Source organism: Bombus pyrosoma, linkage group LG7 (assembly GCF_014825855.1).
Source record: "Bombus pyrosoma isolate SC7728 linkage group LG7, ASM1482585v1, whole genome shotgun sequence".
Taxonomy (NCBI): domain Eukaryota; kingdom Metazoa; phylum Arthropoda; class Insecta; order Hymenoptera; family Apidae; genus Bombus; species Bombus pyrosoma.
Window position 1 is genome coordinate 19244258 of NC_057776.1, and position 16039 is coordinate 19260296.

General features: G+C 32.2%; 6 protein-coding genes across 7 annotated transcripts in view; 3 read left to right on the forward strand and 3 right to left on the reverse strand.

Annotated features, from left to right (window-relative positions):
• Positions 1-620: 620 nt before the first annotated feature.
• Positions 621-1489, reverse strand: LOC122568913 (histone H2A-like). Its single transcript, XM_043729203.1, has 2 exons — positions 1356-1489; positions 621-1248 (listed from the first exon to the last, which is right to left on the reverse strand). Exon 2 carries the CDS (start codon positions 1234-1236, stop codon positions 859-861), a length of 378 nt encoding a protein of 125 aa, XP_043585138.1. The 5' UTR covers positions 1237-1248; positions 1356-1489; the 3' UTR covers positions 621-858.
• Positions 1361-2386, reverse strand: LOC122569836 (histone-lysine N-methyltransferase SETMAR-like). Its single transcript, XM_043731463.1, has one exon. It carries the CDS (start codon positions 2384-2386, stop codon positions 1361-1363), a length of 1026 nt encoding a protein of 341 aa, XP_043587398.1.
• Positions 2387-3990: 1604 nt separating this feature from the next.
• On the forward strand, positions 3991-5496 carry LOC122568914 (histone H2B-like). Its single transcript, XM_043729204.1, has one exon. It carries the CDS (start codon positions 4040-4042, stop codon positions 4409-4411), a length of 372 nt encoding a protein of 123 aa, XP_043585139.1. The 5' UTR covers positions 3991-4039; the 3' UTR covers positions 4412-5496.
• On the forward strand, positions 5354-6941 carry LOC122568916 (small ubiquitin-related modifier 3). Its single transcript, XM_043729207.1, has 3 exons — positions 5354-5495; positions 5563-5688; positions 5878-6941. The coding sequence occupies exons 1-3, from the start codon at positions 5478-5480 to the stop codon at positions 6010-6012; spliced, it is 279 nt and encodes a 92-aa protein (XP_043585142.1). The 5' UTR covers positions 5354-5477; the 3' UTR covers positions 6013-6941.
• Positions 6942-7073: 132 nt separating this feature from the next.
• LOC122568902 overlaps positions 7074-16039 on the reverse strand; it is a 39586-nt gene continuing 30620 nt past the window's right edge. The window contains exon 8 of the transcript XR_006317257.1: positions 7074-8228. The gene's annotated coding sequence lies outside the window, so the exon portion shown is untranslated. The remainder of the gene's footprint in view (positions 8229-16039) is intronic.
• Positions 8375-15952, forward strand: LOC122568898 (transcription initiation factor TFIID subunit 1). Of its 2 annotated transcripts, none has more exons than XM_043729160.1 (18): positions 8375-9021; positions 9117-9529; positions 9602-9847; positions 9965-10102; positions 10183-10364; positions 10457-10855; positions 10926-11166; positions 11235-11593; positions 11676-11938; positions 12031-12392; positions 12472-13692; positions 13773-14015; positions 14109-14547; positions 14627-14769; positions 14857-14994; positions 15075-15210; positions 15285-15506; positions 15592-15952. In XM_043729160.1, exons 1-18 carry the CDS (start codon positions 8673-8675, stop codon positions 15804-15806), a joined length of 5709 nt encoding a protein of 1902 aa, XP_043585095.1. In that variant the 5' UTR covers positions 8375-8672; the 3' UTR covers positions 15807-15952. The 2 variants fall into 2 exon arrangements, with proteins under 2 accessions (XP_043585095.1, XP_043585096.1); XM_043729161.1 differs by having other exon boundaries at positions 10192-10364.

Here is a 16039-nt window from a genome sequence, read left to right on the forward strand (position 1 = left end):
GCATCGTCGTGACGAACTCTCACTCTCTCGTGTGCGGCCTCGTCAGCAAGAAAGTATAACGTCTCGGCGAATTCGGAGTTTGTGAGAACATACATCTATTATCCCGTTGACCGCGTATTCGTCATCGGACCTGGGTTCACTGTCACTAACTTCGCGAGCGCTCAATCACCGTGATAAGCCACTAAGATTGTACCACCTTTATCGCAACAATAAACTTCACCGGTGTCGTACCGCATCAATGGCCAACCATCGTGAAGATTCATTAAACGCCCACAACCCTGATCCCAGCGCTTCTCCGACATATATATATAGGATATCCTAAAATAATAGCTACGGAAAAATTTCCAAATATTTTGACTCTAATAAATTTGAAAATTTTTCATGAAATTTCTTATTTTAATCATTTTATAAAATTTAGTAACATAGGTCGCCGATGATTATTGAATTTTCGCACGTTCGCGGGGAGACGCGATCTCGTAGAAGCGCGCCAACGAGAGTCGTAAATTCCCGTTACGATAGACTAATCGACGCCACGAATCGTATGATCCCTTATTTCTTGTGGGATAATAAGGGTGATTAATTGAAATAACGCTGCGGTTAACAGGTTACTATATATTTAATCGATCCAACAACTTCGGTGTTATACAATAGTGAATGTTTGACCGTACAACGACGAGTTAGTACGACCTAAGACACTTTACGTGTCGTTTCGTATGATGATAACGCGACATAACAATTATCCTGGCAATTGTGTAAATCCGAAGGGTTAAAAGGACAAAGCAAAATCCGAGAAGAGCCTTCACGTCTTGAAGACAATTCGTGGCCCTTAAAAGGGCCATTTCGTGGATACATTGTTGTTTATGCCTTCTTTTCCATTTTTCTTGGCAAAAGTGCCGTTTGAATGTTTGGCAAAACACCCCCTTGATTGATGGTGATTCCAAATAGTAATTTGTTCAATTCCTCGTCATTACGGATGGCGAGTTGAACGTGTCTGGGTATGATTCTGGATTTTTCATTGTCTCGTGTTGCATTTCCAGTCAATTCCAGAACTTCAGCAGCCAAATATTCCATAACTGCAGTCAGGTAGGCAAGAGGATCAGACTCCATGCGTTCGGCGTAATTACCTTTCCTCAGAAGTCTATGGATACGACTAACAGGAAATTTGAGTTCCGCTTTGAACGAACGAAATGAATTTCCCTTCGCCTTTGTTTTCCCTCCTTTCTCACAACTGGACATTTTAGATTTATACTAAAATGAAGACAAACGATTGAATAGAACAGTTATTAGGTTGTCCGGAAAGTTCTTTTCGTTCTTTAAATAGGAGGTAAATATAAAATATATTTTCTTCTGTGTACCTTTCTTAAATAATGTATGATCCTTTATATTCTACCACCTTTTGCCATCTCTCCGGTAGCCTCATAATGCCATTTTTCCAAAATTCTCTTGGCTTACTTTTAAAATATTCTTCAAGGCCGTTTTTCACTTCGTTTACTGATTTGTATTTTCTATCACGAAGAAAATCCTTTAGGGGGAGGAACAAATAATACTGCGATGGTGCAAGGTCTGGAGAGTATGGAGGATGTGGTAAAACATCCCAATCAAACTCTAGAAGTTTTGTTCGCACCGCTAAAGAAACGTGTGGCCTAGTGTTATCGTGGTGGAACACGACGCCACGTCTGTTCATCACTGCAGAACGTTTCGTGATAATAGCTTCCTTAAGTTTTTCGAGTTGGGTGCAATATTTTTCGCTGTTGATCGTTTGCCCTTCCGGAAGTAATTCGTAGTAGAGGATACCCTTCCAGTCCCACCAAATTGAAAGCAGCACCTTCTTCGGGTGAAGTTTAGGTTTTGCTACCGTTGGAGGACATTTATCTCGACTCGATCGAGATCGCTTGCGCGCAGTGTTGTCATAGAGAATCCAACTTTCATCTCCAGTAATTAACTTTTCTAAAAATGGCTCTCTTTTATTGCGTTGAATTAGCAAATTGCATATCGAAATTCGAATCAGGAAATTACTCTCCGTCTGTTGATGAGGGACCCACGCGTCGTAGCGATTAACGTACCCAAGCTTTGTTAAATGTTCGTGAATAGTTGTTCGCGGAATGTTTAAAGCATCTGCTATCTTACGAACACTAGACTTTGGGTTTTCATCGAGATAGGTCTTGATAAGGTCAATATCAGTGGTGGATGGACGACCGCTGCGGTCTTCATCTTTCAAATTAAAATTTCCGGCTCTAAACCTCCTAAACCAACTCCGGACTGTTTGAACAGTTATAGATCGATCACCATAAACATCACAAATCTCTTTTGCAGTGTTTTTAGGCGTACTGTCTTTTTTAAAGCAGCGAAACATAATGTGACGAAACTGCATCTTTTGGTCTTCCATCTTTCATCGCGCAAAAAACATCCAAAACACTTTCTACTAACATCAAGAATTGTTCTCTTCCCTTATTTCGTTACTCGAAGAATGTAAACGAATACGCAGAGGACTACAAGAGCATCATTTATATAGGGTCCGTAGCAACAGAAATTGACCAATCGCTGACGGGCAGCGTTCTCATTGGTTCGGAAATACAATAATTTTATAAGCTGTTATTTTATATTATTTTTATAAATGAATGATCTTTCAACTTGATAATATATTTGAAATTAAACATTTCATTCTTAAATTGTGTTATGTTAATATATAATATATGATATGTATATATATATATATTAAAATAACACAATTATATTTAATAATAATAATTATATTTTATATAATGTAATAATCTAACAAAAAGCATTTTTTATATTAATATATAATGTTTAAATAATGATTGATAGAAGAAAGATTTTATGTATTTTGTATTGTATTTAATGAAATATATTTTGTTTAAATGTTTCTCCATAAATTATAACTATAATGCTCTTAGAATACTTATTGTATTGTTTCTTCACCGTATTTTTCATTTTGAACATGTATATATTTATATATGTATTGAATAAAAGACGTACACGTTTCTATTTGCTTCGAAAAGGCAGTTTAAAATTTAGAACACAAAATATAAAAAATTGATTATGTGAAACAATCGTTACTCAATATTCTTAATGTAGATTAATTATTTTGCAAAGAATCATACATATATTTGAAATGGCGAACAATTTAATTCTTAAGGATAACCATCTGCTATCTCCTAATTTGATCATAAATTACCTAAAAAGGTCTATATATATTTTTCTTTCTTTATTACAAGGTTCAATTCATACACCAAAAAGGAAGTAGTAAAAATTGGTAATAGCAGTATTACTTTAGTTACTTTATAAATTTCACTTTATAATAAGCACTTTAAATAAATTATACACTATTGTAATATATTAATTAATTATGCAATGCCAATGGTATAGAAAAGAAATGAAATAATTCAAAAGATTGGCTAAAATCAAGAATAAATGTACTAAATTATTATTAATTTACTATCAACCTACTCTTTTACCTAGCGCATTATTCTTCCTTTTTATCTTATAAGCATGAGTTTCGGAAATAATTTTTATTTATAAATACCGAAGTTACAAACTATGTGAAAATATTTTATTAATATATTCTATTGTTTTAGTTTATCAATATGTGTACATATATTAATTTTTTTGCGTTAAATTTTTAAAGCTATATATTATTTTCTCTTGTGTAACTTTCACTATAAAATACATGATATTTGTTAGTTCAATTTTGTTACACACATCCATTATGTTCTTTAATATAAAAAAAGGAAACTATATAACTTTTACACTTTTAATTTGTAAAAAAGGCCTTAGAAATATGTTAGATATGTTACGCGTATAAAATCAATTGTATCGTGGAGAATGTAACGGTAGCAGCAGCGCGCCAATCAGATTGTAGAAAGGCGTTAGCAGTTCCAAGCTGAATTGTGATTGGTTCAACGTAGCCCCTGTTCCAGTATATAAAAGGAATGTGTTCTCACTGCGCTCAGTACTCTCTGAAACAGTAAATCGTACGGTTCTATTCGTCTACGATATTTCGAAGATAATTTGAAGCATCATGCCGCCGAAAGTTAGTGGAAAAGCTGTGAAGAAAGCTGGTAAGGCGCAGAAGAATATTAGTAAGGCTGACAAGAAGAAGAAGAGGAGGAGGAAGGAAAGCTACGCTATTTACATTTACAAGGTGTTGAAACAAGTACACCCTGACACCGGTATATCCAGCAAAGCGATGAGCATCATGAACAGTTTCGTCAATGATGTCTTCGAACGCATTGCAGCAGAAGCATCAAGATTGGCGCATTACAACAAACGTTCTACAATTACATCTCGTGAAATTCAAACCGCTGTAAGACTTCTACTTCCCGGAGAATTAGCAAAACACGCAGTCAGTGAAGGCACCAAAGCAGTCACCAAGTACACCAGCTCAAAATAGACAGTCAAAAACAGTTTAAGAAACGAAAACGGTCCTTTTCAGGACCAAAAAATTTTCAAACAAGATGGAACATTTACTTACGTTCTGAACATAATTTGTAGCACGATACTTTATATTTTTTCATATACATACAGACATACACTTTGCTTTAGAATATTTAACCACGAGATAAAATGGTAGTGAATATATTTTGTATATTTTGATTATTTTAAATTTAATACTATGCACGCGTACGCAAGCTTCGAATTATGCAAATTTTGATACTGTGATAGCGCATTTTAGTAGTGTTATATATATATATATATATATAAGAAATTAAGGTAGAATGGTCTTGTTTATTATAAAATTGATCTTTTGTTAATACAATGATTAATAATACAATTTTATATAGAATAAATTTTTATTTCTTAACTGCATAATTATTTATAAAAGAGAAATCATTTGATGCTTGAATATACTTCAGTTTAATTGTATGATTTTCATTGATAAAACGAAGTTACGTTTTCGTACCTTTTATATTCTAATAAAGGATACGTAGATATGATTCATCTTGACAGATTCATCATGAATCATGATAGTGATTGTTAGGTAGTTGATATTATAATAATATGAATGTATTAAATACAAGTATATTCGGCTAAAATTTAACCTTAAAATGTAAACATTAAAGACAACCTTATTTAGATTTATTTCTTTAAAAATTGAAAATTTTGCGCACTTTTTGATAAGTGTGAAGTTACGTGTGATACTCATTTTATTTTTCACCAGATCGTGACTGAGTAACGAAATTCCCTAAAAAGTTTATTAATCACGTATGCTAGGTTTTCAAAACGTGTGTATGCCAATAACTTTCTATGATAGTACGTATACTACTTGCGTAGTATGGAAACGTTGTGATTACAGCTATAAAGGTAGGAGCGGGATTATTGCGAGTGATTCATTTGTACTTACGTTTATTTATAAGAATTTTAAGTGATCTGATATTTGACACGGTAGTTAAAAAAATTTCGTGGAAATTTCTTTATTAATCAGTGACAAACTAACGTATTTGTGAAAAACTGTAAACATGTCTGACGAGAAGAAGGTAATATTTTCTAACCTTAAAATTGATGCAATGGTAAGTGATGATTCAAGAACATCCTTTGTTACAGGAAACTAAAGCAGAATCGGAGCACATAAATTTAAAAGTATTGGGACAAGATAGTGCAGTGGTTCAGTTTAAAATTAAGAAGCACACACCACTCAGAAAATTAATGAATGCCTACTGTGATCGTGTGGTAAGAGTCTGTATTTAATTTATTATTATAATTTGAAGTTACACCCTTGTATTATAAAACGGTGTGTATATAATTTATGTACCTTTGTATAGATAAATACCTATATTACATCTATATCTGTATCTAAATAACCTAAACAATTAGAGATCATTATATTTGTAGTAGTAAGAGTATTATATTTTTATATAGGGCTTGGCGATAGCAGCAGTAAGGTTTAGATTTGATGGAGAACCCATAAACGAATTAGACACACCAACAACCCTTGAGATGGAAGAAGGAGACACAATAGAAGTTTATCAGCAACAAACAGGAGGATTGTGTTGAGATTTAAGATTGTCCTTCGATAGTTTAAAAATGGACTTGATAAAAAATTTCTGTTCCAGTGCTTACTTCAGAAAAGAGGCATGAATTATATTTCATTTTTTCTGATACAACAAAATGCTTCGTTTCATAATGTAATGTAAGGAAAACTGTTTACACATTTTGTATATTTTAAACTGAACATCTATTAGGTTGTAGCATAAATAAATTCGGTCAAGTAAAGAAAAATATTGAGTTTAACCGAACTTACTTATGTCACAACCCAATAAGTATAGTTTGATCTACATGTTGGTTTTATCTGAAAAGTCACTTTTTTACACACATTTTATATTTCGTAAAATAATAACTTAAGATTACAATAATTTTTTGCATTGTATTATTACTTGAGATTTTTAATTATTCTGCTTCCTTTTTATTTATAAAAATTAGAAGAACTCTATTTTTCTCATAATGCATCAGTTCAGTATATATTAATTTGGCTGAAAATATTGCAAAACAGGCTTACCGCTATGTTACTGTTAGTGATATACATTCTAAATGAAGGCACATTAGTTGCCTCTTCAGCATTTTGTACTATGTAGAAAAACATCTACATCATACAAACACATGTTATTTACAATACATAAGATTCTTTGTAAATGATTTTCATAAAAAAAAATTTACTAATGTAAAATCTCAAATTCTCTTAATAAATTTCATCTTTATAGGTGCATCTGTTTATTATAACGATGTACAGATAGGACAATGGCGAAAAACATTATTAGAAAAGTATTGTGTTAATATTTAATAATGTAACTATTTTTAACAAGTTCGTAAAAATTTCGTTTGTGTTTCACAATTCAACCCTAGTGTTAACATTACATTTTTACTTTCCATGAAAATAATATTACTTTGTACATGAACAAATAATAAATTGTGTCTTATCTTTTCTATAACAGTTTATTTTTCAGTCATATTCATTTTCTTTCGAGACAAATTATAGAATTCTTAAATTTGTCAACTTGTATAAACCAGTATAATTTACTTCTATAAAAATAGGTTCTAAATATCTTTATATCAAAGAAAATGTCTTTATATCATTATTCAATAAATTTAAAGTAATTATTATCATAATGTTTATAGCATGTAGTGAAGTAGCGATCAACAATTAAAAAATGTACCTATCAGTCTTTTACCAATATCGTTTTGTAGTTTGTCCAATACTAACATTGAAAGTACCTAGGATAATTATCACCACGGTTGTATATATAGGTCTAGAAACTCCGGTGGTGGGGGGTAAGGCTCTTAGTGATCGGACGAAGTTGGTCAATTTATCCGCAGTAAGGCGCTCCAATGGAGAAGTTAGGATTCGTTATGTAACGCTATCGTGTAGAGATAGCCCGTACCTGGTTCCCGGTTCTCTCTGTCTCCATCTCTTCCTCTCTCTTTTCTGAATCTGATCACATACTGGATTCACGGCAGGCCGAGTAGCAGGGGTGATAGGAAAAAACGCGACACTACGATAATGATAATAGAGACCAACTTTTGTACTGCATAAATGATTATTATGATTATATTATTATTATTATTATTATTATTTTGTTTTTAACTAATGTCTAATAAATGTTATATAATATAAATATGTTTCTCATTACTAAAAACCTATGTAAACTCTAAGATTATACTGTAACTTTGCTTTTTCAATAAAAATTTTAATAACATTGAAATGTTTCAATCATGCATAATATTTTGGACATCATATTATCTACGTACATTATAGATAGCGTTAATAGTCATACATTAATGAATTAATAAAACTAAAAATGTGCTTACGATAAACATATTTTATTACGTGCGCCAAATATAAAAATACTAAATCTATGTGTACATATTTGATTTGGACCTTGTAATTTTGTTAAAACTTTTTGTTGGAAATAATAATACATATTTAATAACAGTTTATAACTAATATTCATTTAAGCAACATTTTTCTATATTATATGAAATATTGTATATGTATTTACTTTAAATAAACGGAGAAAAATTATGAAAAATAGTTTAGTTCAATCATTGATTAAGCTCAGTTTAAGTGATTTAGTTTATATCCTTTATCTTCAATGCTTTCACCGAAGGATGACGCTAAATACAAAATCCAGATTCTCGATCGCAGTGTTCCATAGTGGTATAACACCATTGGTGTTTCCAATCTTGTGTACACGACCGTGCTTACCAGAGGAAACCTACGGAAACGAAATTCCTCTTTGTTACCACTTATCACTCATGAACATAGGAATATCCTATGAACTTCATTCTATTCTTAGGGACTTTATTTTTTAAATGTTGTAAGAAATACCAAATATAATTTCATTTAATGGTCTGTCAGAGAGTCAGTCTATCTAATATGTTAAAGAACATGGCGGTTAGTTGATGCAAAGGTCTACGTAAACAAAACGTTGTTTCATTAATTTTATAATTAATAAAAGTTTGTAAATAGTAAAATCATAATAAAAATATATAAGTATATACACATAATGAACTGTAAATAAATAAATGTATGATATACAATTAAGAACTGTGCAATTAATATGTGCTAGTGCTGTACGTCTACTGTATATTCGGAAAACTGATATCTTTTTATGAAAATTTAACATCATACTAATTTCTTGAATTTTAATTATAACAAAATGGCCGATTCTGAAGAAGAAAATGATAAAGACATAACGTCTGGGATCAATATGACTGGTTTTTTGTTTGGCAACATTGATGACAACGGTCAACTGGAAGATGATATTCTTGATCCAGAGGCAAAGCAACATATAGCTTCACTGAATAGGCTTGGATTAAGTTCGTTTATTCGTGAAATGATGCAAAATGATGATATCACAGAAGAAAAAGAAAATGAATCTAATGATAAGCCTGAAGAAAAAAATGATATGATTGACGAGAAAGATACCAGTTATGTTAAGAAATCACCTAGTGCTCTTGACTTTTTTGATATAAATGAATTAGCTGAGGATGAAAGAGAAGAAAGTGGTAAGCATAACAAAAATATAATTATCAAAAGATTTTTTAGTTAAAAATAGAATTTTATAGACATATATAAATATAAATATTACTTTAATGAATAGGTAAGCAGGACATGTTTGAAGTAAAAACTGAAAAGGAAAATGCTGATTATGATGCTGATGATGAAGAGGTTGTTAATAAATCTGATACACAATTAATGCCACCTCCTCCAATTCCCGAAGAAAAAGAAGCACTTACCGCAGAAGAAGCAGAAGCTGCACGTCAGCGTAAATTAGAAACCCCTCTTGCTTCTATGCTACCATCAAAATATGCCAATGTTGATGTTACTGAATTGTTTCCTGATTTTCGAGCTAATAAAGTTTTAAGGTTTTCAAGATTATTTGGTCCAGGAAAACCTAGTAGTCTTCCACAAATATGGAAGGGTGTTAAAAGGAGACGTAAAAAGAAACGACATCATGATATTAGAGATTCTGATTCTGGCTCTGATCAGGAGGAAAAAAAAACGAAGTTTAAAGTATGTACAAATAGTGGTTCAATTTTACAGTGTATCAATTGTATGTTAATTAAATATTTATGTGTATATTAGGGCTGGGTGATGCAATATGGTCCAGACCCAACACCAGATATATGTCGTTCTGATGACGAAACAAAGTTATTAATGCCAGTAGAAGATAAAGAACAAGTTGATAAATCAGGTGAAACTGGAGAAAATGGAGATATGGGGCCAAAAGTTGCAGATTGGCGGTTTGGTCCTGCACAGCTTTGGTATGATATGCTTCAAGTTCCAGAAACTGGGGATGGTTTTAACTATGGATTTAAAATTGTTGACAAGGTATTTAATTTGTATATATATCAAAATATGAAGTATCAAACATAATTTTGAAGTTGTAATTTAATATTTCTGCAAATCAATTTATCATGGATAATGCTATTGTTATATTTCTAATAGTTAGATGAACAAAGCAATAAAGATAATAAAGATATCAAAGACGCTAATGAGGAATTTTCTGATGATGCATTTTTAATGGTATCACAATTACACTGGGAGGATGATGTCATATGGAATGGTGATGACATAAAGCATAAGGTACATAATATCTTAGTGTAAGATATTCTTAATTAAATATTTATGTAAGTTAACAAGTAAGAATATAAATACTTTAAAAGGTATTACAGAAATTAAATAGTAAAAATAATGCAGCTGGATGGGTACCATCCAGTGGGAACAGAACTGCTCAGGCATTCAGTCAACCAGGAAAAGGAGCACCTGTACCAGTCGCATCAAACGTTCGATTAGCCACTTCGCAAATTACAACTCCATTGCACATGCAATCTCAGAAAACTAAATTGTAAGCAAAGTAGTAATCTATTTGTTATTCTATACTAGAAAATTACTGCATATATAATTTTTTTTCATTTTTACTTCTACATTTATCAATAGGAACATGAGTAAAGGGAATCAACAACAAAATCGGGAAGAAAATTATGATGATACTTGGTACTCTATTTTTCCTGTAGAAAATGAAGAATTGGTGTATGGACTTTGGGAAGAAGAAGTAATTTGGGATCCTGAGAATATGAAGAAGATACCAAAGCCTAAAATTCTTACTTTGGATCCAAATGATGAGAATATTGTTCTTGGTATTCCTGATGACATAGATCCAGCACTGGTACATAAAGATAATGGACCTCAACCAAAAGTAAAAATACCTCATCCTCATGTGAAAAAAAGTAAATTATTACTAGGAAAAGCTGGAGTAATTAACGTATTGGAAGAAGACACTCCACCTCCACCACCGAAATCACCTGATAGAGATCCATTTAATATTTCAAATGATACGTAAGTTAATAATTTAATAATTTTAATTCGCACAAAAAGAAATAATTTTATTATTTTCTGTGTTATTTAGATACTATATGCCGCGATCGTCAGAAACAACATTACGATTAAAAGTTGGAGGTGGAAATTTGATACAACATAGTACGCCAGTAGTAGAATTACGTGTTCCATTTGTTCAAACTCATATGGGCCAAATTCGGCTTCGAAATTTCCATAGACCACCTTTAAGAAGATTTAGCCATGGACCGCTCGCTCATCCTGGTCCACATTCTGTCCTGCCATTAATAAAGCATATCAAAAAAAAAGCCAAAGTATGTATTATGCTTTATTACATTGTTTGTTAAGTAGGAACAAGAATTAAATGACGTTTGTCCATTAGCAAAGAGAACAAGAGAGAATTGCATCTGGTGGAGGTGATGTCTTTTTCATGAGAACTCCTGAAGATTTAACTGGCAAAGATGGTGAATTGGTACTTATTGAATTTTCTGAAGAACATCCCCCGTTGATGAATCAAGTAGGAATGTGTTCCAAGGTGAAAAATTACTACAAGAGGAAGGCAGGCAAAGATCAAGGACCACAGAAATACAAATATGGTGAAACCGCTTATGCTCATACTAGCCCATTTCTTGGAATTCTTACACCTGGTCAAAGTATACAAGCAGTGGAAAATAATATGTATAGAGCGCCAATTTATGAGCACAAAATTCCAGAAACAGATTTCTTAGTTATAAGAACAAGGTATTTTAATAACATTTCTTTATTGAAATTATTTATAGCATGAAGAATGTATTACAACTAATAAATTTTTTTGTATACCTAGACAACAATATTATATCAGAGAAATGGATGCTTTATTCGTTGCTGGTCAAGAATGTCCATTATATGAAGTTCCAGGTCCTAATTCAAAGAGAGCTAATAATTTTGTGAGAGATTTTTTACAAGTATTTATATACAGATTATTTTGGAAATCTAAAGATACACCCCGACGTATTAAAATGGATGATATTAAAAAAGCATTCCCTTCGCATAGTGAAAGTAGTATTAGGAAACGTTTGAAACTGTGCGCTGATTTTAAAAGAACAGGTATTTATTATTGCATAAGTTATACTATAAACTGTTTGAATTACCTTTGTATCATAAGTTAGTCTGACAAACATTAAACTCTTTTATATTAGGCATGGATTCAAATTGGTGGGTTATAAAACCCGACTTTAGATTACCAACCGAAGAAGAGATTCGAGCGATGGTGTCGCCGGAACAATGTTGCGCTTATTTTAGTATGATTGCAGCTGAGCAAAGACTAAAGGACGCTGGTTATGGTGAAAAATTCCTATTTACTCCTCAAGACGACGATGACGAAGAAATGCAATTAAAAATGGACGATGAAGTTAAAGTTGCGCCTTGGAATACGACACGAGCATACATTCAAGCTATGAAAGGTAAATGCTTGTTACAGTTAGCAGGACCAGCTGATCCAACAGGTTGTGGTGAAGGATTTTCCTACGTTCGAGTACCAAATAAACCCACGATTAGTAAGGTAAATATTTAATATTCAGTTATAATTATTTTTTTGCATATTTTATATTTTAAGTCATTCGTTTTCTAACTTTAATTAGGAAGAACAAGAAGCTCAACCAAAAAGGACTGTGACTGGAACAGATGCCGATTTAAGAAGGTTATCATTAAATAACGCGAAAGCGTTACTTCGAAAATTTGGTGTGCCTGAGGAAGAAATTAAAAAATTATCTCGATGGGAGGTAATCGATGTTGTTAGAACGTTGTCAACAGAAAAAGCTAAAGCTGGAGAAGAGGGCATGACTAAATTTTCACGAGGAAATCGTTTCTCTATAGCTGAGCACCAAGAAAGATACAAAGAAGAATGTCAGAGAATTTTTGATTTACAAAATCGTGTTTTATCTTCTAATGAGGTTTTGAGTACAGACGAAGGCGAGAGTTCTGAAGAAGATAGTTCTGATATAGAAGAGATGGGTAAAAACATAGAAAACATGCTTTCCAATAAAAAAACTAGTACCCAATTATCACTTGAACGAGAGGAACAACAACGACATGAATTACGAAAGATGTTAATGGGTGAAGTTCAAGAACAAGATAAGAAGTCTAAAGAGAAAAAGAAGGACGACGAAGAAGATAGCCCTGTAAATAACTTTAACTCGCAACAGGGTAGAGTTCTTAAAATTTATCGGACATTTAGAAATCCAGAGGGCAAAGAATATACAAGAGTAGAATTAGTAAGGAAGTCTGCGGTAATAGATACTTATATAAAAATTAGAAATTCTAAGGATGAAACGTTTATTAAACAATTTGCAACATTGGACGAGGCACAAAAAGAAGAGATGAAGAGAGAGAAAAGAAGAATTCAGGAACAACTACGTAGGATTAAACGAAATCAAGAACGTGAACGTATGCTTGGTGGCCCAATGGCAGGAAACAATGCGTCATTGAGTAATATATTCGACCGTAGTAATACCAATACCCCAACCACTACATCCTCAAACAGTATCCTTCCATTCTGTAATTCATTCCAATCTACTTCTTCTGCTTCTAAACATCCTAAACCGGAAGTATCTCCTACTAAACGTAAAAAACCTAAACTTAAGCCAGATCTCAAACTGAAATGTGGTGCTTGCGGTAATGTAGGTCACATGCGTACGAATAAAGCTTGCCCTTTATATCAGAATAGCATAACTACAGCGCCCGTGAATGTTGCGATGACAGAAGAACAAGAGGAAGAAATCGAGAAACAGCTTAATACAGATGATCAAGATCTTGTTAATGTAGATGGAACGAAAGTAAAGTTATCGTCCAAATTAATTAAGGTAATTTATTTAGTTTTTTAAAACACTTAGTATTCTTTTAAATGATTATTATATGTTAATTTATAATTTTTCTTTTGTAGCATGCTGAAGAAATGAAAAGACGTACGTTACTCTTGAAAGTGCCTAAGGAGGCAGTAAGCTCTAAGAAACGAAGGAGAGCTACCGGAGACGATCATTGTGATTATCTTAAACGACAACAGAGACCTGCTAATAGACGTAGAACAGATCCTGTTGTAGTTATGTCTACAATGCTAGAAAGTATACTTAACGAAATGCGAGACCTACCTGACGTTCAACCTTTTCTATTTCCTGTTAATGCCAAAGTATGTTCTATTTTTATTAAACTTTTTTATATAAATTTATTTTATAAATATATGTCTGCAACTGAGGAATTTATCTACATATTTCATAAATAGGCTGTTCCTGATTATTATAAAATTATACAAAGACCTATGGATTTACAAACCATACGTGAAAATTTAAGATTAAAGAAATATCAAAGCCGAGAAGAATTTTTGGCTGATGTTAATCAGATTGTAGAAAACTCAACTCTGTATAATGGATCAAAGAGTTCATTAACAGTAGCAGCTAAGCGTATGCTGGAAACTTGTGTAGAAAGACTTGGAGAAAAGGAAGATCGTCTGATGAGATTAGAAAAAGCAATTAATCCTCTACTGGATGACAATGACCAAGTTGCTCTCACTTTTATCTTGGACAATGTTGTAAATAATAAATTGAAATCTATGACAGAAGCTTGGCCATTCTTGAAACCAGTTAATAAGAAATTAGTGAAAGATTATTATAATGTTATTAAACGACCTATGGATCTAGAAACTATATCCAAAAAGGTATCTGGTAAGTTAAACTATATTTAAAATAGTGTTGCATGTTATCAATTTTTTGACAAACATTTGATTACACCTATTTCTTCCAGCGCATAAGTATCATAATCGCCATGAGTTTCTTAGGGATATTGAACAAATTTTGGAAAATTGTACAGTGTATAACGGAAAGGAATCTCCATTTACGCAGAAAGCAGAATTGCTAGTAAAAGTTTGTAAAGAAACATTAGATGAGGTACTTAAGGGCTTTTTTTAGGAGTATTTATTATATCTTAATTATTATATTTTAATCATATATTCACATAATCAAATTGTCTTGCAGTATGATGAACATTTAACACAATTAGAAAATAACATATTATTGGTACAAAAGCGAGCAATGGAGCAAGCAGACATTGATCCTTCATGGCTTGGACCAGATGAGGAAAATTATACTATTGTAGAGCCTGAATTTAGAGGGGTACAATATTTATCCATAAAAAACAGATGTCTAGTTTTCCCCTATAAGAAATTTGATAAATTATGGTGTTTTTTTTTTAGAGTCAAACAAGTTCGCCAGAAAATCCATTCGGTAAATCGAATATGGATGATTTTGATTTTGTGGACGTGGAAGGCGACATGGAAGGTGATGGTAGTAGAAGCGTAAATTCGAAAAAGAAAGATGTCCTTGAAGAAGGTAGAGAGGATTTTATAAAATTATCTTTAAATGTATATCTTTAAATGAAAATGTCATTATATACTTCGTTACAGATTTACAATTCTCTAGTGAAGATGAATTTGATGAGGTTCCATTTGGTACGGATGAACAGTCGGAAAATGCGGAAATGGAAACACTTGAGCTAAATGAAGTTAGAGAAGGTACAGAAAGTGGAGTAGTATTAGCAGATGATGATAGTCAACAAGCAGCGGAAGCCATGGTTCAATTGGGTAATGTCGGCTTTTATATGGCGGACCAACAATTGCTTCAGCAAGGTTGGTAATTGGAATGAAATACTTTATAAATTTATTTATCATTTTATCATTTCATTAATTAAATCGTATGTTTCTTAAATTATAGATGAAAGTATGGATGTTGATCCTAATTACGATCCTTCAGACTTCTTGTTAGCTGGTTTGCCAGCAAGAGATGAGAAAAGCGAGAATAAGATACAAGACGATCTTGCTGTCTCTGAAAGCGATGATGATACAGAAAATAACGCAAAACAAAAACAAAAAACACCACAACAATTACCGCAACCAGAGGAGGATGTTGGTGGTGATCTTTGGTTCTAAAAAAATGTTATTATTTCTTTTAGCAACGATGCTATTTTGTAGTTTACTTCTTAAATCAGGAGACTTGTATTACAAAATGCAATGAGAGAAAAAAAAGCAAAATATTTATTTCTTATAGGAATAATTACATTTCAACATTTGAAATTGAATGAAATATGTATGTTTTGTTATTTAGATATGATTTTGTAAAAAGTAAAATGAACATCTAATGCATATCTGTGAATATTATATAT